Below are 22,302 nucleotides of genomic sequence, written 5' to 3'. Positions count from 1 at the left end.
GATAAAGGTATTTGTCTATACATTTAATTCGGATAAAAATAAACCATTTACTCTTTCTTTGCTTCAGCTTCTTTAGCTTTTTGTTCTTCCTTTGCTTTTGCTTCTTCTCTAGCTTTCTTCGCCAGCAAACGTGGGTTCTTTTGTCTTCCAGCAGCTAATGCAGCAAGTTTTTTCACTAAGTTTTCTCTTTGGTCTCTCTGGCTTTTGTTCTTGTTTTTGTTCCTTCAGTTCGGATAAAATTTGCTCACGAATTTCTTTCTTCAATGCTTCAACATCTATGACCCCTTGGGTCTTGTCCGTAGGACTTGTCTGAGTCATTTGACTGCAGATAAAAAACAAAATTAAAACTTTAACCGGTGTAAAATGAGCTTGTCAAAATCAGAGCGAGAGTCTATTATATTAAATGACGCAAGAGGAATACAACATCCTTTCTATTACGTAAGTCAGAGTAAAGATGGTAAAATATACGTAAGAAAAAGAAAGGTTCCATTAGCGAATGCAGAAAGCGACAACATTAAGGTGCATGGCAAGGGTGAAGTCCATATAAAACCTTCTGTTCAAACTGAGCCACCAAAAGAACAAGAAGAAAAGAAGCCAGATGTACTTTCAATAACGAACCAAGAGCTTATTGCAAAGTTCGTGAATTTCATTGAAAAACAAACCGAGTCAAAGAACCCTGACCCACCAGTGAAAGAAGTTGAGACAAAAGAGAATGTACAGTTCATTGAAAATGTCAAGAAACAACTTCCACCACGAATGCCAAGAAGAAGAGTGAGAATAATGAAGTAAATAGATATTTTTATCCGAAGTAAATACATGCAGAACGAACAGTTAAACGAATTTACTCCAGCAGAGCATATTCATCAGATTCGCTCATATTTCGATATCATAGACAATGCAGTTCAAATTGGTGACACTAATAGAAAATATTCTGACGCAAAGATTCCATCACAACCTGGAACTGCTAAAGATAACACATGGGTAACATTCAATCTCTCACCTCCTGGTGAAAATATGTTGGACCTTTACAATACATTCATTACGTATAAAATGGAAGGTCAATTTATTGTAGATAAAGAAATTGGTTCAGGTTCCAATAAAACAAACCCACCAGGATTTTGGATTGGTTTCGATGACGCTTTCTATGCAGTTGCTGGATATCAAATCCTTGCAAATGGTCGTATCGTATATTCTCAAGACAACGCAAGAGAAGAAGCATATATAACTTCAAACTCACAAACTACCGAACAAATAAAGAAAGTAGATGTTTTCTCAAAGACTCGACATGAAGATGTATGGAGTCATTCGGGAACATGCAGAACAGGACAAATTGTTAGTGGTCCAATTACAGCAGGAAAATCATTTGATTTTAAGCTTCGTTTAAGAATTCCTGTTAGAAGATTCCTTCCATTAGAAGCTATTCGATTTATTCCAGCTTTTGCAGGAAACATTCAGCTTAAAGTAAAGTTCAGTAGCGACGCCTTACAATGCACATCTATATCTGTAAATGATATCATTGCTTTCAATCCAACTCTTAAAGTTGCATTTGCTTCAGATTCAAATTCACCGACAAATAAATTTGTTCCATGGAATGAACCATTCACTATGATAACGAAGGCAGTAGAAGCTAGTGGAACAGTTACTATTACAACTGTAACCCAGCAACTATTTCGAACAAAGATGGATTTTAATGAATGTTTCATTCATCCAAAGTCATTCTCTTTAGACCCTAACATTTATACAGAACTTGTAGAACATTATACAAACGAGGCTTTATGTTTTCCTGTTAAAGTTATGGATTGGATTCCTATGGACGGTTCATTCTCAAAGAATACAGATAGTTCAAGTGCAACATTTACAGCAGCTTATACGCCTATTAATGTTAAAAGTATTTGGGCACTATTTAGAAAGAAAGACAACTATTATGTTAATTTTGAGAACCCTAAGTTTAAATATCTTCAGCTTTCCATGGGAGCTTATGGAAATATGCCTGCAGAACCTGAAAAATCATATGGACCTGTATTTTATGAAATGGTTGCGAACGCCTGCAATACAAACAATGATATGATAGGATTTAATGAAGATGTTATGAGGTCATTGGTGGATGATGGTAGTGTGGAACATAAATGGGATAGCTATGACAACACACATTTCTTATGTGGTTTTCCAACAGAAGTGGACTTTTGCTTCCAGCAAGGTCAAACATCTACTGCTCCAATAACATACAAATTGTCTGTTAAAGGACCTATTGAACTAGCAACTGAAAACGTACCAAAGCCACTTATTGGATTTATGAGGGATTGTTGCTTTGCCATTCAGGTGCGTGCTAATGGCATCCCCATAATAAGATTAGATGACTATAACTTAGCTACGGACGACAGTGAGGAATAAAGGATGAACGTTTATTTTTAAAGCTTATAAATGAGTTCTTCATCAAGCTCTCGTGAACCTTCACCATCTATGAAACAAACTTTACCAAACGATTATGGAGCACCTATTGAATATTTCTTACGAGCTGCACAATGGCAAAGAGCAGTCTCACCAAGGTTAGGTGTTCCACCAGCTCCTGTCAAAAATAGCATTTGGTCAAGTCCTTATATAAGATATGGTCTCCCACTAGGTTTGCTAGCTACAGCAGGAGCAGTTATGATGTTGAAAAGAAATAAAGCAAATGTTGTAAATAATACTGAAGTAGCTGAAGTTAAACAAACTCCGACACCATCGCCAAAACCAGCGCCTTCACAAGCAAAACCTTCAATGACTCCTGAACCTATGGAAGTACAAACTCCTGTTCAAAAGTCAACTCCTAAACCGACTCCAACATTTAAACCAGAACCTACTCCTCAAATAAATCGTAAAACTCCTGCGTTTCCTTACTGAAAAAATAACGTTATTTTTATTTAATATTAAAATTTTTATTTGATTGAAATGACGACTAAAGTCACTGAAGCAATGAAACAAAAGTTTTTGGTAGAATACATTAAATCAGGAACTATTCCAGAAGGTTTTTACATTCATACTATGAAGGATGGTAGAGTTCAGTTTAGAAAGATAAAGCAACCATTAGATAAAGAAGGTATATTAAGGAAGATTAAACTTCATGAGGACAACATTGCTGAACTTAAGAAGAAGTTAGAAGAGTTGGAGAAAGGAAGAGAGTTATAAAGTAATGAATTCAACAGGGTGAAAAAAGAGGTGAAAAAAGAGGTGAGATCTCACCACTTCACCTAAATTTAAATGGATGTTTTCATACGTGTGGGAGTGGTGATATCATTTATTTTTAAGTTTATTTTTTATTTTATTTTTATATAAATGACGAAAACTATTGAGATAACAAACTACAACGGTCATGAGTTCAAGAATTTGTTCTTCGTTCCTCGTGAAAATACATTCTATCAGATACGAGGGAGAAAGGGTAAAGTTAGTTTGAGCGTTTATGAAGGAATGAAGAATGGAAAGTTTATACAAGCATACGATACAAACGGTAAGCGTGTTTCATTAGCTTTGTCAAAACTTACAGGTATAAACTATGACAGTGATTTTGACTCTGACGATTGGAGCGACAGCAGCGATACTGAAGAATATGAACTATTGTGTGAAGCACAGCAATGGGAAGAGTTGCAATACTTTTGTAAATGAGAACGTTTATTTTTACAGTAGTGAAGTCGTTTGTGAAAACGTTAGTGAGGTGAAGTGGTTGGCGGCTTTATAAATATTTAAGGTTAAGTTGGTGTTTGTGTTTGTGTTGTAAAATATACGTTAACGGTTTTGTAAAGTGTCAAATTCACATATCATGGGTAAGGAGGCTCGCAGTGCCTCCGTACACATGATATGTATACTAACTAAAGTCAAATGAATTTGAGTTCACTCAAAAACCAAATAACAGATGTCAAAAAGTCAAACATAGACATACAGAAACAAATAAGTGAAAACGAAAAGAAACTAGAATATGACAGACACACAAAGAAACTCAATGAGTTAAACGTAGAGAAAAAGAAGAAAGAAGAACAACAGAAAGAACTAAGTACAGAGGAATATGCGAAAAAAGTGTCAGAAAAAGCAGCAGAAGTAGCAAAAATGGAACAAGATGTTATAAATTTGAAAAACCATACTACTCAATATAAAGTACTGAAAGATGAAGAAATAAAACAAAAAGCCCTGAAGACATATATGGATAGCGATGAGTATAAAAAAGAAGTTGAAGCAAATGTAAAGGCAGAAAACTTTTACATTTGCAAAACCAAACCGTACAGTATGAAAACTTAGCACAAGAAAGTAAAAATAACGACGCAGCCATGCAAAGGGCAATGAAAAGCGCAGAATATATAAAAGCTAATAATGACTGGTTAGATGCCCAAGCCAACGCTAAAGCAGCCCAACTTATAGGGTCAATAAGGACAAAAATACAAGCGGATGAAGACAGTTCAAATGAAGCTTTAATGAATGCTGACTTTAAGAATGCCTTCGAAGCTCTTCATAGTAAGGTGAAACTAGTGAACGACTTCTCATCTGGAAAGAAACTGAAGTCTGAAGGTTTCGACAAAGAGTTAAGAGAAGTAGCACAAAATATGACGAAAATAACAGATGCAGCAACGAGACAGGCAGTTCAAAGTGCCTATGACGCCGTTAGAACAACTGTTGTGGAAAGTCAAGAAAAAGAGTTACAACAGACCAAAACAGACCTAGTAAATGCTTTCTTAAAAACGAAAAGTCAGGTAGGACATTATGCTGCAGATGGAACATATGTGCCAGCTGGTGGAACTTATATACCACCAAACCCTCCAAGAGAAGCACCTGCACCAGGACTACCTAAAACATTTACATCATCACATGGACACAGACACAGGCATGCACCACAACAACAACCAACACAACAACCAACAGTTCAAAATCCAGCACCACCACAACAACCAAAACCAACAGTTCAAAACCCTGCACAACAACCAACAGTTCAAAACCCTGCACAACAACCAACAGTTCAAAATCCAGCACCACAACCAAAACCAGCACAACAACCAACAGTTCAAAACCCTGCACAACAACCACAAACAGAGCAAGGACATAAAAGAAGTAGAGAAAAAGGAAACCAAGAATTCTTAAAAATGCTTAAGGAAGATTATGGTTACCCAGATACTCTTGACTTTAGTGACAGATATAAAGAAGCTATTAGAAAGTTCAAGGAAGGAAATACTGACCCGAACCTATTTAGCTTTATGGTTCAGCATCAAATGGGATATAATCTCAAACCTGGAAAATACAAGCTCGCAAAGGGATATGATTTAATAGCATATCATCCAAATGACATGAATGAATTTACTCCGAGATATTTGGTGTCAGAGCTAAATGATAATTCAACTCTCTTCATGAAACGCGTAAAAAATAGAGACGGAACGAAAGAAGAAAGGTTTATGAGTCCGGATGACTTAGATAGGGAACTTGTTAAAAACGGTCTCGGAATATATGAAATGCCAGCAGATGAGGTACAAGAAACTCCACAGGAAGAAGTTCAGATACAACCAGACATGGAAGAAATAGTTCAGCAACAACAGCTAGAAGAGCCTGAAGGAAACGAACAAATCCCTCCTTTGGAAACTAACTTCACAGAACTAGATGAAGATTTGGAACAGCCGAAAAATCTTGACCCTCAACAAGTGTATGCGGAGAATATGGAATCTTTCCAAGAGTCTAAGAAAAATTCGGCTGACATAGTAGAAGAATATCGAAAAATGTTCGCCGACATACAAAAGACTCCAACATCAGATGAAAATATTCAGCATAGAATGGAAGTACTGAAAGAAAATGTACGCAAATACAATAATCCTTTTTACTTACGACCATATAACGTTCAATCTTTGGCTGAACTCGGTGAAAATAAAAGGTTAAATTTCAACAAAACATATAGAAATGAAACATTGTTTAAAGTTCATTCAGAACCTAACCAATATGGAAACAAACCTACTTTTGTTTCTGCAGACTATGGAACTACAATGAGATGGGGTCATAAAGCTAATCCAGATAGGTGGTTCATAAACTTACAACCTCAATTCCAAGAAGTTGTAGACGCAATGGAAGTGAATGGTGAACCAGATATAGCTGGTATTTTCAGCGCGGCTTTAATGCCATTGAAAGATATGAAACATGCAGATATTTTGGACCAGTATGAAATGAACATGGCTGAGGGAAATATAACACCTGACGTTCTAGAACATTTATCTCAAAGAACTACACAGAACCATAGAGATGGTATATTTGGTGAAGAGTTTAGAAAGAGAGTTAGGGAGAGAGAAGGAAGAGAACCTATTGTACATGACCTTGCAAACGAAAGTTTGCAAAATGTCATAAAAACTTACTTTGCAGCCAATGAACCGAGAAGGGATGAATATTTAAGAAAACTCAAATGGACAGTACCAAATGAAATGTTAGTATTGAAAAACATGTTCCATGACAAAATAAAACCAACTACAGAAATAAATGATGCAAGACTGAAACGTTGGGTAAAAGCTTTCCCATTCACAAAAGATATTATTGGTTACATGGAAAGAAAACCAGAATGGCTACAAAAACATATATTTGGAAACGAGCTTATTCCATATGGACCAGCTCTGTTTGAAGAGCTTGAACCGGAAACTCAGGAAAGAGTCATGCAAACAATACGCGAAGACTCAAATACAAACTATGACAAAATCTTTCTAGGATATAGGTTACCTGAGATGGGCGACCAGAGCCCAAAGGCAAAAAGGACATGGGAAATTTACAACATACTAGGTGAACATGAGGCAAAGATGCAACAACTTGAAGCAGAGGGCAAGTTACCAAAAGCGACACCAAAGAAGAAGAGAAGAGTAGAACAAAGTGAAAGTAGTGAAGAAGTAACTTCATCTAGTGAAAGTAGTGGCAATGAAGGAAAAAGAAGAGTTAAAAACTCAGTCAGGAAGAAAGTAAAGCTTGGTCCGAGTGGGTTCTATTATGATCTATAAATCCAACTATTCTATATTTTTACCCATATGAAATGTACGCCGCTCAGAATATAACGCCAACCGTTTTGGATGCCATGAACGGAAATGTTTCCGAATGGTATAACGAATGCGACAATGCCATTAGAAGGTCAGAAATAGTTCCTGGAACTTACGAATATACAACTGCTGTTTCTTATGGAAACGTAGGTGAGTTTGGAGAAGGTTCTGCAACAACAGTAGATATTGCTTGCGACAGGTTTCATATTATTTCTATTGACAACTCATTCTTATACGTGGAACAAGACATTGAAATAAAACCTTCTGCCAAGTTGTCTGACAAGAAAGGTTGCAATGGAATTTTCTATGTCGGATACCAATATGCTCCAGAAGTTTTCATGGGATATAAGATATATTCTAACTCTGACTTAGTTCAAACAGTAACATGGGCAAACTATGAATGGTTCGCTTTGAGAAACTCAGTACAACCACAAGCTAGAGAACAAACAGACCAGTATGCAACTATTGAGAAAATAAGAAGACTTGACCCTAACGTTCCAGGAGTTTATGTTAACCTTTCTGGACAAACTGCAGCAGCAGTAACCAAAGTAAAACTGAAACTTAGAGTTCCTTTGTCATCTTTCCTCATCTTCAGGTTTTTAAGATACTTGCCAAACTGGGCAGGAAAAATTTCTATCGAACTTACTCCAAGCAAAAATAACTTAGTCATTGCACCAACACAAGACCCATTCAGCATTACTGTAGCTGGAACTGGTGGAGCCAAGTTCTGTGACTTTTGCAAAGACAAAGTTGACTTAGACTTTGGTTTCTCAAACCTCAACACTGAAGTAAACTATTATTTCAATGCTGCTGGAGATGCTTGGGACCCAGTTAAGTTCACATGCGAACAGTTTGAATGCAAGAGAATAGAAAGCAGACTTGCCGTTTATATGTTAGTTAGTATCCCTAAGTTGTGTACTGTGGCACTGCGCGCCTCCGTACACCACTTAGCGGTTTTGACACTTAACGAAACCGGTAACGTATATTTTACAACACAACCATAACACCAACTTAACCTTAAATATTTACAAAACCATCTGACACATAAACGACTTCACTAACGAACTCACTAACGAATTCACTACCGTCCTCACTAAATAAAAAATAACCTTATTTTTATTTTTTTTTAAATTTTTTATTTCATTACAAAGACATGTCCGACTACATTTACTATGACTCTTTCCCAGAACGTTTCCGTGAACTATTCAAAACTCAAGTAAAACTGAGAAACATGCATTTTAACAAAGACAGACCCATTGACGATGAAAGAAACCCTGAATATATTACAATCCATTATGATGCTAAATTTATTGCATACATTCCTTATGGTCGAGAGGAACGAAAACTATTTCAACAATGACGAAAAATTATTTCTGGAGCGATGAAGAAAATTGCCTTATCTACATAAATGCATACTTAAATAAAGCTACATATTGTACAAAAGAAGGTTGGACTGGATTTGAGCTCTACATATACGACGACGATGGAAACAGACGTTGTGTATACCCATACGATAATATGTACCATTGTTTTCATCAAGCATTAAACGAATACATAGTCAGTAAGGGTCTCATTCCTGCTGAGTAGAAATGCTTTATTTTTGTTCCATTTATTTAAAAATAAATGATATCACCACCCTCACACGTATGAAAACATAGCACAAAAATAAATTTAGGTGAAGTGGTGAGATCTCACCTCTTTTTTCACCTCTTTTTTCACCCACTTGAATTCATTACTTTATAACTCTCTTCCTTTCTCCAACTCTTCTAACTTCTTCTTAAGTTCAGCAATGTTGTCCTCATGAAGTTTAATCTTCCTTAATATACCTTCTCTATCTAATGGTTGCTTTATCTTTCTAAACTGAACTCTACCATCCTTCATAGTATGAACGTAAAAACCTTCTGGAACCGCTCCTGATTTAATGTATTCTACCAAAAATTTTTGTTTCATTGCTTCAGTGACTTTAGTCGTCATTTTACTCTAAATAAAATGTTCAAATAAAATAAAAATAACATTATTTTTTCAGTAAGGAAACGCAGGAGTTTTACGATTTATTTGAGGAGTAGGTTCTGGTTTAAATGTTGGAGTCGGTTTTGGAGTTGACTTTTGAACAGGAGTTTGTACTTTCATAGGTTCAGGAGTCATTGAAGGTGTTGTTTGTGAAGGCGTTGGTTTTGACGTTGGTTTTGGCGATGGTGTCGGAGTTTGTTCAAATTCAGCTACTTCAGTATTATTTATAACATTTGCTTTGTTTCTTTTCAACATCATTACTGCTCCTGCTGTAGCTAGCAAACCTAGTGGGAGACCATATCTTATATAAGGACTTGACCAAATGCTATTTTTGACAGGAGCTGGTGGAACACCTAACCTTGGTGAGACTGCTCTTTGCCATTGTGCAGCTCGTAAGAAATATTCAATAGGTGCTCCATAATCGTTTGGTAAAGTTTGTTTCACAGATGGTGAAGGTTCACGAGAGCTTGATGAAGAACTCATTTATAAGCTTTAAAAATAAACGTTCATCCTTTATTCCTCACTGTCGTCCGCTGCTAAGTTATAGTCGTCAAGTCTTATTATTGGTATGCCTGACTGTCTTACTTGTATTGCAAAGCAACAATCCCTCATAAATCCAATAAGTGGCTTTGGTACATTTTCTGTTGCTAGTTCAATAGGTCCTTTAACAGACAATTTGTATGTTATTGGAGCAGTAGATGTTTGACCTTGCTGGAAGCAAAAGTCCACTTCTGTTGGAAAACCACATAAGAAATGTGTGTTGTCATAGCTATCCCATTTATGTTCCACACTACCATCATCCACCAATGACCTCATAACATCTTCATTAAATCCAATCATATCATTGTTTGTATTGCAAGCGTTCGCAACCATTTCATAAAATACAGGTCCATATGATTTTTCAGGTTCTGCAGGCATATTTCCATAAGCTCCCATGGAAAGCTGAAGATATTTAAACTTAGGGTTCTCAAAATTAACATAATAGTTGTCTTTCTTTCTAAATAGTGCCCAAATACTTTTAACATTAATAGGCGTATAAGCTGCTGTAAATGTTGCACTTGAACTATCTGTATTCTTTGAGAATGAACCATCCATAGGAATCCAATCCATAACTTTAACAGGAAAACATAAAGCCTCGTTTGTATAATGTTCTACAAGTTCTGTATAAATGTTAGGGTCTAAAGAGAATGACTTTGGATGAATAAAACATTCATTAAAATCCATCTTTGTTCGAAATAGTTGCTGGGTTACAGTTGTAATAGTAACTGTTCCACTAGCTTCAGTTGCCTCGTTATCATAGTGAATGGTTCATTCCATGGAACAAATTTATTTGTCGGTGGATTTGAACTGAAGCAAATGCAACTTTAAGAGTTGGATTGAAAGCAATGATATCATTTACAGATATAGATGTGCATTGTAAGGCGTCGCTACTGAACTTTACTTTAAGCTGAATGTTTCCTGCAAAAGCTGGAATAAATCGAATAGGTTCTAATGGAAGGAATCTTCTAACAGGAATTCTTAAACGAAGCTTAAAATCAAATGATTTTCCTGCTGTAATTGGACCACAACAATTTGTCCTGTTCTGCATGTTCCCGAATGACTCCATACATCTTTATGTCGAGTCTTTGAAAAAACATCGACTTTCTTTATTTGTTCGGTAGTTTGTGAGTTTGAAGTTATATATGCTTCTTCTCTTGCGTTGTCTTGAGAATATACGATACGACCATTTGCAAGGATTTGATATCCAGCAACTGCATAGAAAGCGTCATCGAAACCAATCCAAAATCCTGGTGGGTTTGTTTTATTGGAACCTGAACCAATTTCTTTATCTACAATAAATTGACCTTCCATTTTATACGTAATGAATGTATTGTAAAGGTCCAACATATTTTCACCAGGAGGTGAGAGATTGAATGTTACCCATGTGTTATCTTTAGCAGTTCCAGGTTGTGATGGAATCTTTGCGTCAGAATATTTTCTATTAGTGTCACCAATTTGAACTGCATTGTCTATGATATCGAAATATGAGCGAATCTGATGAATATGCTCTGCTGGAGTAAATTCGTTTAACTGTTCGTTCTGCATGTATTTACTTCAGATAAAAATATCTATTTACTTCATTATTCTCACTCTTCTTCTTGGTATTCGTGGTGGAAGTTGTTTCTTGACATTTTCAATGAACTGTACATTCTCTTTTGTCTCAACTTCTTTCACTGGTGGGTCAGGGTTCTTTGACTCGGTTTGCTTTTCAATGAAATTCACGAACTTTGCAATAAGCTCTTGGTTCGTTATTGAAAGTACATCTGGCTTCTTTTCTTCTTGTTCTTTTGGTGGCTCAGTTTGTACAGAAGGTTTTATATGGGCTTCGCCCTCGGTGCCATGCACCTTAATGTTGTCGCTCTCTGTATTCGCTAATGGAACCTTTCTTTTTCTTACATATATTTTACCATCTTTACTCTGACTTACATAATAGAAAGGATGTTGTATTCCTCTGGCGTCATTTAATATAATAGACTCTCGTTCTGATTTTGACAAGCTCATTTTACATCGGTTAAAGTTTTAATTTAGTTTTTTATCTACAGTCAAATGACTCAGTCAAATCCTACGGACAAGACCCAAGGGGTCATAGATGTTGAAGCATTGAAGAAAGAAATTCGTGAACAAATTTTATCCGAACTGAAGGAACAAAAACCAGAACAAAAGCCAGAGAGACCAAAGAGAAAACTTAGTGAAAAACAACTAGCTGCATTAGCTGCTGGAAGACAGAAGAACCCACGTTTGCTGGCGAAAAAAGCTAGAGAAGAAGCAAAAGCAAAGGAAGAACAAAAAGCAAAGGAAGCTGAAGCAAAGAAAGAGTAAATGGTTTATTTTTATCCAAACTAAATGTATAGACAAATACCTTTATCTGTTGCGTTCAGTAGTGAAAACCCTGACGTCAAAATAAAGGGGAAGAGAGTAACGTTTAAGTTTCCAACAGACTGGATTGTGAACATAAATGAAGAGAAGTACATTGGCATAACATCTATGTATATAACACGTGCTTTCAGAAAGGTTGACTTTATACTTCAAGTCGAGATAGAAAATGACGAACAGTCTTTAAGCGCCCAAAACATTCACATATACAAATACTTTAAAGACGATACAACATTGTTGCAATGTATGATTTCATTTAATGAGATGTTCGAGAAAAAGTTCAATATTGAAGTACAAACTTTACAGCCTTTACGTGAGTTTCTTGCACAACTGAAAGAAGAAGGTAGTCAGCCACAACTTATAGACTTTCATTATGAATTTAATGAAAATGAAGATGGAACTCATGACTGTCAGTTTGTTATATATTCACCATTCAATGAAGTCGCTAAAAAGAAAGAAAATCCATTACGTATAAGGTTTCAAATCTCTGAACCCAATGAAGACTTCAAGAATGTTTTCAATTATGATGCAATACTTCCGAGGAAAAATGAATTTTCAAAGATTGTAACACCTGGCATTTGGGATAGAAAGCAAGCAATACTTTACTCTAATATAGCCAAAGGCGTTGAAAATGAGTTCATTGGTCATACAAGAACTTCACCACTTCCTAACCCTAAATACTATAAATTAACTGGCTTCAATCGTGAGTTTTGGATAGACATGTACTCCACTCATGACCATAAATGTCCAGTGTTCTTGCCTCCAGATGGGAAGGACTGTCTCTACATTGAAGCACAACTCTTAAACTCTACCATCGCAGTATTGTAAAATCTACGCTAGCGGCTTATTTTTATCACAAATGACCTCATTGCTGACAAAAATAAATGACCTCAGAACTTCAACTTACGAATAAAGCTTGTTTTAGTCGTTATTGAAAAGTTGAACTTTTCAGCAAAGCAAGGTTGACATGACTTACATAAGTCGAATGCAATCTCTTGACCATCATAAAGTGCTTTGTAAAGTTTCATTAAACTGAACTCAGAGTCTTTGTCATATGTTCCAACAGGTATGTGAATGTTCTTATCTTCATTGTAATAGCATTGTATAGCTTCAGGAAACATTTCATTAGCGGTTAAAGCAATAACATCTTGCTTCACGCCTTTCATTCTGCAGTGAAATGCAACTTCATTTAAATCATTCGTGAGTAAGTCTATGTAGGTCTTCTTTCCACAGAAAATACTTTTATAAGCTAAACTTTGTTTTCCAGGTGTTATTTCTGCAAAGTCGCTATGAAATTGACCAAGGTTCTTTCCTATAAGTTCTCTACCGTATCTCTTCTTAAACTCTGCTGCAAGCTTTGGGATGTCTTCATTATATAAGTGCATACTGTCGGTATCCTGGTAAAATATTTGAAGACCCATGTCCTCTGCAGTACAGAATACTTCATTCATAATACGTTTTGACATAGACAGAATATTAACACCAAGTGGACAGAAGTTAAAGTGTCTGCAAATGCTTTTCGTTAGCTTGAAAATAGTTTTATCTGAACCATCCAAACCTTCGAACTTCACTATATGGTTGTAATTTCTTATAGCATATCTTATAGCATCTTTGTCATCTACTATGGTTATTTTTGACTCAATAGGAGATAGAATAGTTTTGCCATAAATGCTGTTCAGAATGAGTTTTATAATTTCTTGTAAGGGGTTTTCTTCTTTCTTATACTTTAACCTTAACTCAAACAACTTCTTTACTTCATCTCTTATTCTCATATCTCTGTTTCCATCGTAATAGTATCCTTGCAACACTTCACATTTGACACCTTGATATTTTATGAGGTCTTGTAATGTTATATGGTCAACATACATGAGACAGCAAGTGTTTGAACTTCTTGGAACGTTAAGTTCTGGATTTAGTTCAGGGTCGCAAACTATTAAATGAAAGTGTCTGGGTATACCAATCTCTGTTATCTTAATGAGAACAAAGAAGCCAGACATAAACTTTTCACCAATGGGTTCCTTTTGGTCATCATCGAATAAATGTCTCATGAGATACTCTGTGTTTAACATTTCTTCCTTCAATACTTTTGGAATACCTTCTAAAGTATAAAGTCTTGCTATAGCTGAAGGATATAATGAAACAGTGTCGAAGTCAGCAATGAGTTTCTTTTTGCTCTTTTGTTTCATGTTATCTGACAACATACATCTTCCACCTTGAATGCATCTCGAAATAAATTCTCTTGGTTTATTTGAGAGGTCATAAAGATTTCCATTCGGGAAGTATACTCTGTTCTCAAACAATTTGTTAGCAATTGAACAAATACTAACGTAGTCATAAACGTTTAAATCAAACTCTTTCAATAAGTCATTGCGGAACTTTACAAAACCTTCTCTTAAAATTCTTACATCTTGTTTGCAGTAAAACGTGCTATATTTTTCTAAGTCGAAGTGGTTCTCATCTATTCTGCAACCTTTGATGGAATCTATGTTTTTCATAAATGTATCTGCATCCCGGATAAACTTACATGCTTCAGAAATGACACCAGTTCTGTTGTCATTTGCTAACAAAACACTGCTGTAGTAGTTATATGGAAATACTTCTTTCGGTCCTGTTTGTAAGTTAAACATAGCAGGAAATAGTTTAAGCTTCTTATTTATAACACTGTAAGAGTCTTTTATAATAATTGCCCGTCCTTTATATAAACCAGTTATTTGCATTGTTCGTGAACCTTTAATGATGGGAGTTCCTTTCACTTCTGTCATGTGTCTTAAGATGAAGTTTATGTCATAACTGAGGTTGTGAAAATATATTAAACTCTTGTCAGGGAGTCTTTCCAAAAATTCTGTTGCACAGTTTTGACCCCAAATGCTTTCACTCACTGAACCATCTTCACTGTCATAACAGATGTTAAAAGCTTTATGAAAGCCATCCGTACTACACTCAAAGTCAGCAAAGAAAACGTGCTCAGGAATGAATTTACATTTAGCTTTATTTACTTCTTTTGACTCTGCTTTCTTCTTCAGTTGTACACAATACTTTGGAGCATATGTCAAATCTTTAAATGGTGCAAGGTTCTGTTTATATAAGTCAGTAGTATATGTGAAAAGTTCTCCATAAGAAATAGGTTCGAAATATTTGCACTCCCACAATGTTTTCATAACATCCCATAACGGTGTTGTTCTATCATAACGAACTACATATTTATCTTCTCTCTTTGTATAAATCTTCATCTGTTTCTCAATGTTCATTCCACCACAAGCTTTGAGAATTTCTTTATAGTTTCGAATGAAGTATGTTGTCATTGGAAGTCTTTCATTTAGCATGTAGTGGTCTTCAACAAGAAGTAAGTCAATAGTTCTAACAGTTTCGCATTCTTTTGGTATATATCTCTTTATTTCATTATGTCTTGAGTCATTGAAATAACCAATGGTAACATTAAATGCTATACCTGTTGCGTCAGAAATTTCTTGTACTTTACTTTGAGGAAAGTCTCTAACACGAATGACTTCTCTCATGTGGTCAATAGTTTCTTCATTTACTCCAGCCTGAATGCAAGCATAAACGAAACAATTGTCCTCTGTCATAAGTATTGCAGTTCTTTTGTTCAGTTCATTGAAGATTTGGTAGCGTTCAAGATTTATAGGTAATGTGCAAAGATACTTCCATAACTGACCGCTTCTCTTCTTATAAAACTTCTTTTCACCATTATCTTTCCAAAAGCTTTCTATAAGTGCTGGGTTTCCTGTTTGCTTAAGAGCTTCCAAAATGGCTTTCTGGTCATTTGTCAGTGTGCTTTCATCTCTATATGGTCTCTTTTTTGGTTTGCCTTTCTTTACATCTGACATCGTTAAGCCTTCATATTCTGTTAAATCATACATCTTTATTTCAGTAAGATTCTTTATGTTTGTCAAGAAGAAGTCATAGTGCATTTCAACAATACCTGCAGCATTTGCTTCTATCTCTGATATAAAGTTCTCCTTCAAGAGCTGATGTAGTAATGTTCCAATATTATTGAGGTTTAACGTAGAACATTCATACTTTCCACCAAGTTTATAACATACCATCCATCTTTGTTGCGAGTTTATTTTAATTTTCTCTAAGAGTCTCATGAAAACCTTACCGAAATGTTTGTGTAAATATTCTCTGTTTGGTTCATCTAAAGCTTCGATGTTAAAGTCAATGAGTCTATTGCCTGACTTCACATTTCTCTTCCTATTCTCTTCATCTTTCTTTAACCATCTCTCACCTTCTTTTGGTTTGTCGTCAATGGAACGAATGACATCGTTAGCTTTGCGAACTTGTTCTATAGCACTTTTAAACATCTCTCTTCTCTGTTGTTTCAGTGTGTCGTCTCTTCTTCTTGTTTCACCAACGTTTGCATTTGTTATGTCAAACATTTCTTGACGAACATCATGCGAAAGAGCTTTACGAGTATGACCAACGTTCGCATTTGTTATGTCAAACATTTCTCTTCTTACTTCATGAGGTACTGAACGTCTATGATATAAGTCAATAGCAATGTCATTTAAAGGAAATGCTCTTGCATGGACTTCGTCCTCGCCGCGTTGCGGCTTTATGAACTCATGAATTCTATCATAACTTATTGCACCATTGTAGTCTTTAATGAAGTCAGCGAGTGCTTTTTTGTTTGTCGCGTAATGTTTTGCAACATCTATATTAGCTTCTGTAAGAAGTTGTTTTATTTCCGAGTGTTCTAACTTAGACAACTTCCGATACATCTTTAGTAGGAAATAAAAAAATATTTTTTCGAAAAAATAAACTTAGAAAAATTATTTCTTTATATATTTGCCATTCCGAACTTCGAAAAGATGTTTTATACCAGCATAGAATTTTTCTCTAGAGCTTGGTCTTATATCGTTTTCATGACAATATTTTCTATATTCTTCATATAAAGCCTTTTTTTCATACATTTTATAAGGACAATCTAACCAGAATAGCGCATATCCATTTTCGTTATCTAGGTCTCTATATGTTTGTGGAATTTCGCTTTCTTCTGTTTGTAGAATTTCGCCTTCACTATTTAGTTCTATGTATATATATTGTGGAATTTCGCTTTCTCTATTTAGTTCTATGTCTATATATTGTGGCTTAAAAGGATGTGGGCAAGAAGGGTCTGGCGCTATGTAAAAAGTTAATTTTTCTGTCATCTTTTCTATCGGATAAAAAATATTTTTTGAAAAATTAGATTACATTTTTTTAAGTTATTTTTCAAAATAATTTAATATTTTTATTTTAATGAAACACATGCAAGATTGCAAGTTCTTTTCATACAATGCTCTCGCTACTGCCATCAAGAATGAGTTCAATGGTTCTGCAAACGTTAATGTTATCTTTAACAAGAAGTTTGTGAAAGAATCTAAGTTCGGTCAGTATGTCAGACCATTAGCTATTGTCATTGACCGCAAACGTTATACTTCACAAGAGTTAGCAGTAGTTTTGAAACAAAAGGGTTTCTTCGTGAATGTCAAAGATACTCATTATACTGTTATAAAGAACTCCAACATTGACTTCTTCAGTATTGCTATGAATCTTTCCGAACAGAAAGAATATAAGAAGGGTGAAACATCTGTGAAATATTATCCTTCATCTCTGAAGACAATAACGAACAAAGATGTTATACAAAAGTTCTTACCAAAGGTTGAAGAAGCTTCTATTGACATTGACGAAGGAAGTGAAATGGTTGAAGAAATTGACCCTGAAGCTATTTAACCAAAAATATATTTTTGGTGAAGAGGTGAGATTTCACCTGTTTTTTCACCTCATTCTCTCTTCGTTAATGTTGTCGTGACTTCTTCGTTAATGTTGTCGTGACTTCATTCTTCCTCTTTGAAGTTATCGAAATATTCTGTTATTTTTTCCTTCAGTAATGGTAAGTCTTCTTTGAAGGTAAGTATTGTGCAACCTTTGATGTCATAGTGTGTTTGAGGAAGAGTATTTTTGACAATTTCTTTTATTTGCTCATTCGGTGTCATTGAAATCGGTAAGTTTTCACGATAGAACCAGTTTCTGTCAGATTTATATATTTTAGCAAGGTCGTAAAAGCTTTTGTTGTTTCTTCTGACTAAATGCAACATAACCATATCTCTGTCTTCTTCATTCTCCAACTCTTCAGTATAAATCATATACTTATAGTTCTTTTCCTTTCCTTTTGGTACTGAACGCGGTATTCTTTTCTGTATGCTTTTGTCTTTGGATTCAATGACTTCATCTTTTGCTTGAAGTTTCTTTTCCATCTCTCCACGTTCTTGTCTGTGAAGTTCGTCAAGAAGTTTGTAAATATTCCAAGCATAACGTGGTGAAGCCCACATTGCAACTGCATTTACTAAAAGTCTATGAACATAATATCCTCTCAAACCGTTTGGCAATTTTTCACGGTTTTCATAGAGTTTTGGCGACTGGGATTTTTTACCTACTCGCTGTTCTTCACTGTTTTCAGAAAAAAGTACGTCTCGCTGTGCTTCACTTAATAGTTCTATGGTGCTTTGGTTCCTAAACCAGTCTTTAGGAAGCTTAGTATCTGGAGCAAAACAAGCCGTCAAAATACTTTGCATTTGGTACATGTCGTCTTTGACAGAACGAATGAGTCTCAATTGTTTGTTATACTGTATGTATTCGTATTCTTCATTTATGACTTCATGAACGATAGCAGTTGTTGTGTTCTCTAATGTTGACATATCTGTCTTTACATACAGGATAAAAAAATAAATAAAATAAAAACTAACTTTATTTTTTTTGAGATAAACACTATTTCTTCACAACATTAAATTTTATCCTGTATGAAATGACTTTAAAAAGATTATTGACTGACTTCGAATACTATCTCATTGACGCACTGACAGACCCTCAAAACTGTGTTGAAAGTTCTTTAAGCTTTAAGATTGAAGGTACGACGCATTTTGTCTTCACTTACGTATTGAAAGAATATGACCGTTATCATAACGAAGTGAATCAAACACTAATAAAATTTGTAGATAAAAAATTGGTTAACAATGAATATTTTAAACGTGAAGACCCAAACACTGCTGGAGATGATGAAGAATACAGACAAGTTATTGAAAAAAATAACGCAAGATTAGATGCAATAGAAAAGAAGTTTAATGAATGTCTTACAAACACGTATGAATATCTTATGCAGTGGGAAGCCAGATGGAAATAAATTTACGTCAAATATGCAATTTATAAAATCTTATGTCGACAGGCTACGTAGCACAGTGGTCTAAGGTGGTGTTATGGAGGGGTCAGGGTCTGTGGTTCGAACCGCGACAGCGCCGTATTTTCTTATTTTCTTTATTTGTCTTGTTTGTCGTGAATAAAAAGTGTCATAAAAGTGCTCTATCTTCCACGGGAATAAATAAAAAATTTACTTTATTTCTTCTTTATTTCTTTGTTCCCGTGGAAGAAGGGTTTTTGCCGTTTTTTCTCAGCCGAAATCAACGATTTTTTCATTTTTGGAATCCTTAGCAAATGAGGAATCTTTTCTCTCGTGGAAGCTTTGACCAAAAATATAATTTAGGTGAAGAGGTGAGATTTCACCTCTTTTTTCACCTAATTTTTCACCCTCATGACTTTGTCATAACTTCTTCGTAAATGCTTTGTCATAACTTCTTCGTAAATGCTTTGTCATAACTTCTTCGTAAATGCTTTGTCATAACTTCTTCGTAAATGCCTTGTCAAGATTTCATCGTAAATGCTTTGTCATGACTTCTTCGTAAATGAGTGTAAATGACCAAAAATATAATTTAGGTGAAGAGGTGAGATTTCACCTCTTTTTTCACCTAATTTTTCACCTCTTTTTTTCACAAGCGTTTTACATGAATTGTACGATGTATATTTGAAATCCTAAACAGTTTTGTAGCTTCTATTTCTTCGCTGAGGATATCAAAAGTTTTAACAATGCCGAAAGTCTCTTTATATTTCTTCTTGACGTCAGATAGAAGGAAATCTTCTACTGTTGGATAGTTTTTGTTCAGAAATGCTAACATGTCCATTTTATCTTCTGCTGGCTTTTCTGCTTCTTTCTTTAAGTCTGCATAGTCGTTTCGCATTCTTTCTATCTCTTTGACGGAGTAGTTATATTTCCTTATTGCTGCTTTACATTTTGAACATTGTGGGTTCATTTTTGCATTATACATTGAAATTTGACCTGCTAGAACAACTAAAGCGTCAATTGCTCTCTTCATCTCAAACATAGCGGGTCTTAGTTGTTCGTTCCATACTTTGCCTCTTCTATCTTTATCTCTTATTTCCCAACACATTCAGCAACTAACGAAACAAAGTTGTCGTAGGTCTTAAATTCTTCAGATTTATATATCAGAAACATTCTTATATACCATATAATCTTTGTCGCAACTTTATGGTTGCAATGAAAACCAAGGAATTCATAATTTACTTTACGTATGAACTTCTTTATTTCTACTGAGTCTTGCTTTGACTTCAATTTCGTCGAATTCAGGAAATAGTTAGTTTTTTGATGCTGAATTTCAGGTAGTTTAGGTAAATGGTCGATGAGGTCCTCCATTTCATAAAGATACTGTTCATTTGTTTCATCTTTCGCACTACAGTCTAAATTACTTGTTAAAAGTTCCTGCTTAATTTTTTGTATTTCTGTTTCGAAAGTAAATGAAAAGGAATGAAGCTTTCCATCTCTACTAACATAGATGTTGGATTCATGACTAACGAGTTGGTGAAGTTGTTGTGGACAGAGTCCCCGCGTTCCGGCTTGAATTGTTGTTGTGCCGATTGTTGAAATCATATCTTTTATACAAATAAAAAAATAAATAAAAATAAAACTAACTTTATTTTTTCTATCTTAAGGAAATTCACGAAAATTCAAGAGGTGAAAAAACAGGTGAGAAAACAGGTGAAATCTCACCTCTTCACCTATAATATATTTTTGTCTGATTTACATCCAACGAAAAAGTTTAGAAGAATTTTCTTATTCTTTCTGGCAATGTTTTTATCTTTCCAGTACTCCCGCTCTAATGGTCCCAGATGAGTTGGTTTAGATTCCTCAAGTTCTTAGATGGTATAACATCTTCAACGCCTCCTTCATATCTTACTTTATAAGTGTCATCGTTTATGTTGTAGTCAAGTATTTCAATAACCACTCCTCGCTTTGCTTCGTCAATGGTTTCAGCAAGTTTGCCATTACTACTTTCGACTAATTTATGACGAGGGTAAATGCTATGGAGTCGTCAGCAGCTTTTATAAGATATCCATTACCTTGCGTAGAGTCTACGATATAATAATTTCGACTTAACCTTAAACGTTTCTTTGTCAACGGTTTGTCGTCAAGAACTACACGAACTTTGTTCCAGGAATGAGAGTAAATTGTGTTGAATTTCTGATATTTTGTGTTTGACTTCGTTTCTTTTGTATATACTTTTCTTTCTTGTTGTTGTGTCATTGAATTTGGTGTATGTCCTGTTGTAGAATGTGTTGAGGAATTGTAAACTTCGATGAAATGTTTCATTGTTTCTTCGGTAAAGTCTCGCTCTTGATTTAAATCTCTGAGAGTCCTTATGAAGCGGTTAATGATACGAGTATGTTATGTTATGGTCTTCAGTAGTGTAGTGAGTTATGTTATGCTTAATGAGAAATTCTGTGATTTCGTTGCTGAGGTATGCACCGTCTTGGTCGATGTTAAAGTACTTGGGTTATGTTCTGCTACAAACTTTTGTAAAACTCTTAACACTTCACGAGTTCCTTTATTTTTCATTGGATATGCATATGCTTTACGAGTGTTAACATTTATGAAGATGAGGAATGGTTTATGTCTCCTTTTCTGCTTTGAATGAGAGTGTCAAATTGGTATGCGTCAGGAGTGTTGGAGTAAATTGGTAAAAAGTAGTCGTAAGGGTTTATTTTTGTTTGATGTACAACATTTTTGTCAAAGAACTTTTTAACTTCAGCTCTGTTAGTAAATCCCAACTCTTTGCAGCTTCATGAACTTCTTAAATGACCTCCATGGATGTTGTTCGAATACTTCTTTCAAGCTCATTTATGTAAAGTTAAAGATTTTAACCAACTCGTATCCAAGCGTGCATTGTTATATAAGGAGGCATATAATCTTTCCATTACTGCTGGGTCTGTAATACCAGCTACAACATGTGTATGATTTCCTGCAGTTCCACAGAAAATACCTGTGCTAACATCTTTGGGGTCATCTGAGATATCATATCTGTTCATTCCCTGTCTATTCGAACCCGCTGCAAGATTTATATAACCTCTTTTTGTTATTGAATGTGAATGGTTTCCTTCCACAGATGTTCTTCCACTGAACCTATGCATATGTGAAGGAAGGTTTTCAATACCTATTTTCTTTGAACCTCCCATCTTCATTGAC

General features: G+C 35.1%; 12 protein-coding genes and 12 pseudogenes across 24 annotated transcripts, besides 3 other annotated features; 14 read left to right on the top strand and 10 right to left on the bottom strand.

Annotated features, from left to right (window-relative positions):
* Window positions 1-7,678: part of a mobile genetic element that runs on past the window's edge.
* TVAGG3_0029150 lies at window positions 48-318 on the bottom strand (annotated as a pseudogene). The gene has a single exon. A coding segment is annotated over exon 1 (271 nt).
* Window positions 364-789, top strand: TVAGG3_0029140 (uncharacterized protein; the record flags this gene model as incomplete). The annotated part of the gene is made up of 1 exon (XM_051220374.1): window positions 364-789. One exon carries the CDS (start codon window positions 364-366, stop codon window positions 787-789), a length of 426 nt encoding a protein of 141 aa, XP_051105360.1.
* Window positions 817-1,300, top strand: TVAGG3_0029130 (annotated as a pseudogene). The gene has a single exon. A coding segment is annotated over exon 1 (484 nt).
* On the top strand, window positions 2,032-2,391 carry TVAGG3_0029120 (uncharacterized protein; the record flags this gene model as incomplete). The annotated part of the gene is made up of 1 exon (XM_051220373.1): window positions 2,032-2,391. One exon carries the CDS (start codon window positions 2,032-2,034, stop codon window positions 2,389-2,391), a length of 360 nt encoding a protein of 119 aa, XP_051105359.1.
* TVAGG3_0029110 (repellent protein 1 family) lies at window positions 2,422-2,880 on the top strand (the record flags this gene model as incomplete). The annotated part of the gene is made up of 1 exon (XM_051220372.1): window positions 2,422-2,880. The coding sequence occupies one exon, from the start codon at window positions 2,422-2,424 to the stop codon at window positions 2,878-2,880; it is 459 nt and encodes a 152-aa protein (XP_051105358.1).
* TVAGG3_0029100 (uncharacterized protein) lies at window positions 2,929-3,165 on the top strand (the record flags this gene model as incomplete). The annotated part of the gene is made up of 1 exon (XM_051220371.1): window positions 2,929-3,165. The coding sequence occupies one exon, from the start codon at window positions 2,929-2,931 to the stop codon at window positions 3,163-3,165; it is 237 nt and encodes a 78-aa protein (XP_051105357.1).
* TVAGG3_0029090 (uncharacterized protein) lies at window positions 3,313-3,639 on the top strand (the record flags this gene model as incomplete). Its single annotated transcript, XM_051220370.1, has 1 exon — window positions 3,313-3,639. One exon carries the CDS (start codon window positions 3,313-3,315, stop codon window positions 3,637-3,639), a length of 327 nt encoding a protein of 108 aa, XP_051105356.1.
* TVAGG3_0029080 lies at window positions 3,853-4,275 on the top strand (annotated as a pseudogene). The gene has a single exon. A coding segment is annotated over exon 1 (423 nt).
* On the top strand, window positions 4,308-5,805 carry TVAGG3_0029070 (annotated as a pseudogene). Its single transcript has one exon. A coding segment is annotated over exon 1 (1,498 nt).
* TVAGG3_0029060 (protein of unknown function, DUF4106 family) lies at window positions 6,417-6,977 on the top strand (the record flags this gene model as incomplete). Its single annotated transcript, XM_051220369.1, has 1 exon — window positions 6,417-6,977. One exon carries the CDS (start codon window positions 6,417-6,419, stop codon window positions 6,975-6,977), a length of 561 nt encoding a protein of 186 aa, XP_051105355.1.
* Window positions 7,679-7,908: 230 nt separating the features above from the next.
* Window positions 7,909-22,302: part of a mobile genetic element that runs on past the window's edge.
* On the top strand, window positions 8,167-8,600 carry TVAGG3_0029040 (annotated as a pseudogene). Its single transcript has one exon. A coding segment is annotated over exon 1 (434 nt).
* Window positions 8,601-8,678: a terminal%2Cinverted (terminal inverted repeat of Maverick-2 transposon ID:TVAGG3_0028830).
* Window positions 9,036-9,281, bottom strand: TVAGG3_0029030 (kinase C, putative-related family; the record flags this gene model as incomplete). The annotated part of the gene is made up of 1 exon (XM_001294448.2): window positions 9,036-9,281. One exon carries the CDS (start codon window positions 9,279-9,281, stop codon window positions 9,036-9,038), a length of 246 nt encoding a protein of 81 aa, XP_001294449.2.
* On the bottom strand, window positions 9,544-9,959 carry TVAGG3_0029020 (annotated as a pseudogene). Its single transcript has one exon. A coding segment is annotated over exon 1 (416 nt).
* On the bottom strand, window positions 11,136-11,564 carry TVAGG3_0029010 (uncharacterized protein; the record flags this gene model as incomplete). The annotated part of the gene is made up of 1 exon (XM_051220368.1): window positions 11,136-11,564. One exon carries the CDS (start codon window positions 11,562-11,564, stop codon window positions 11,136-11,138), a length of 429 nt encoding a protein of 142 aa, XP_051105354.1.
* TVAGG3_0029000 lies at window positions 11,610-11,799 on the top strand (annotated as a pseudogene). The gene has a single exon. A coding segment is annotated over exon 1 (190 nt).
* Window positions 11,907-12,761, top strand: TVAGG3_0028990 (annotated as a pseudogene). Its single transcript has one exon. A coding segment is annotated over exon 1 (855 nt).
* On the bottom strand, window positions 12,827-13,708 carry TVAGG3_0028980 (organellar and viral DNA polymerase type B; the record flags this gene model as incomplete). The annotated part of the gene is made up of 1 exon (XM_051220367.1): window positions 12,827-13,708. One exon carries the CDS (start codon window positions 13,706-13,708, stop codon window positions 12,827-12,829), a length of 882 nt encoding a protein of 293 aa, XP_051105353.1.
* TVAGG3_0028970 lies at window positions 14,562-15,520 on the bottom strand (annotated as a pseudogene). Its single transcript has one exon. A coding segment is annotated over exon 1 (959 nt).
* Window positions 16,053-16,675, bottom strand: TVAGG3_0028960 (annotated as a pseudogene). The gene has a single exon. A coding segment is annotated over exon 1 (623 nt).
* On the bottom strand, window positions 16,727-17,104 carry TVAGG3_0028950 (uncharacterized protein; the record flags this gene model as incomplete). The annotated part of the gene is made up of 1 exon (XM_051220366.1): window positions 16,727-17,104. The coding sequence occupies one exon, from the start codon at window positions 17,102-17,104 to the stop codon at window positions 16,727-16,729; it is 378 nt and encodes a 125-aa protein (XP_051105352.1).
* TVAGG3_0028940 (uncharacterized protein) lies at window positions 17,193-17,666 on the top strand (the record flags this gene model as incomplete). Its single annotated transcript, XM_051220365.1, has 1 exon — window positions 17,193-17,666. One exon carries the CDS (start codon window positions 17,193-17,195, stop codon window positions 17,664-17,666), a length of 474 nt encoding a protein of 157 aa, XP_051105351.1.
* TVAGG3_0028930 lies at window positions 17,771-18,322 on the bottom strand (annotated as a pseudogene). Its single transcript has one exon. A coding segment is annotated over exon 1 (552 nt).
* On the top strand, window positions 18,739-19,113 carry TVAGG3_0028920 (uncharacterized protein; the record flags this gene model as incomplete). The annotated part of the gene is made up of 1 exon (XM_051220364.1): window positions 18,739-19,113. The coding sequence occupies one exon, from the start codon at window positions 18,739-18,741 to the stop codon at window positions 19,111-19,113; it is 375 nt and encodes a 124-aa protein (XP_051105350.1).
* Window positions 20,936-21,429, bottom strand: TVAGG3_0028910 (annotated as a pseudogene). Its single transcript has one exon. A coding segment is annotated over exon 1 (494 nt).

Source organism: Trichomonas vaginalis, chromosome IV (genome assembly GCF_026262505.1).
Source record: "Trichomonas vaginalis G3 chromosome IV, whole genome shotgun sequence".
NCBI lineage: Eukaryota > Parabasalia > Trichomonadida > Trichomonadidae > Trichomonas > Trichomonas vaginalis.
Note: the sequence above shows the minus strand (reverse complement) of the source record. Positions and strands in the feature narration are given on the sequence as shown.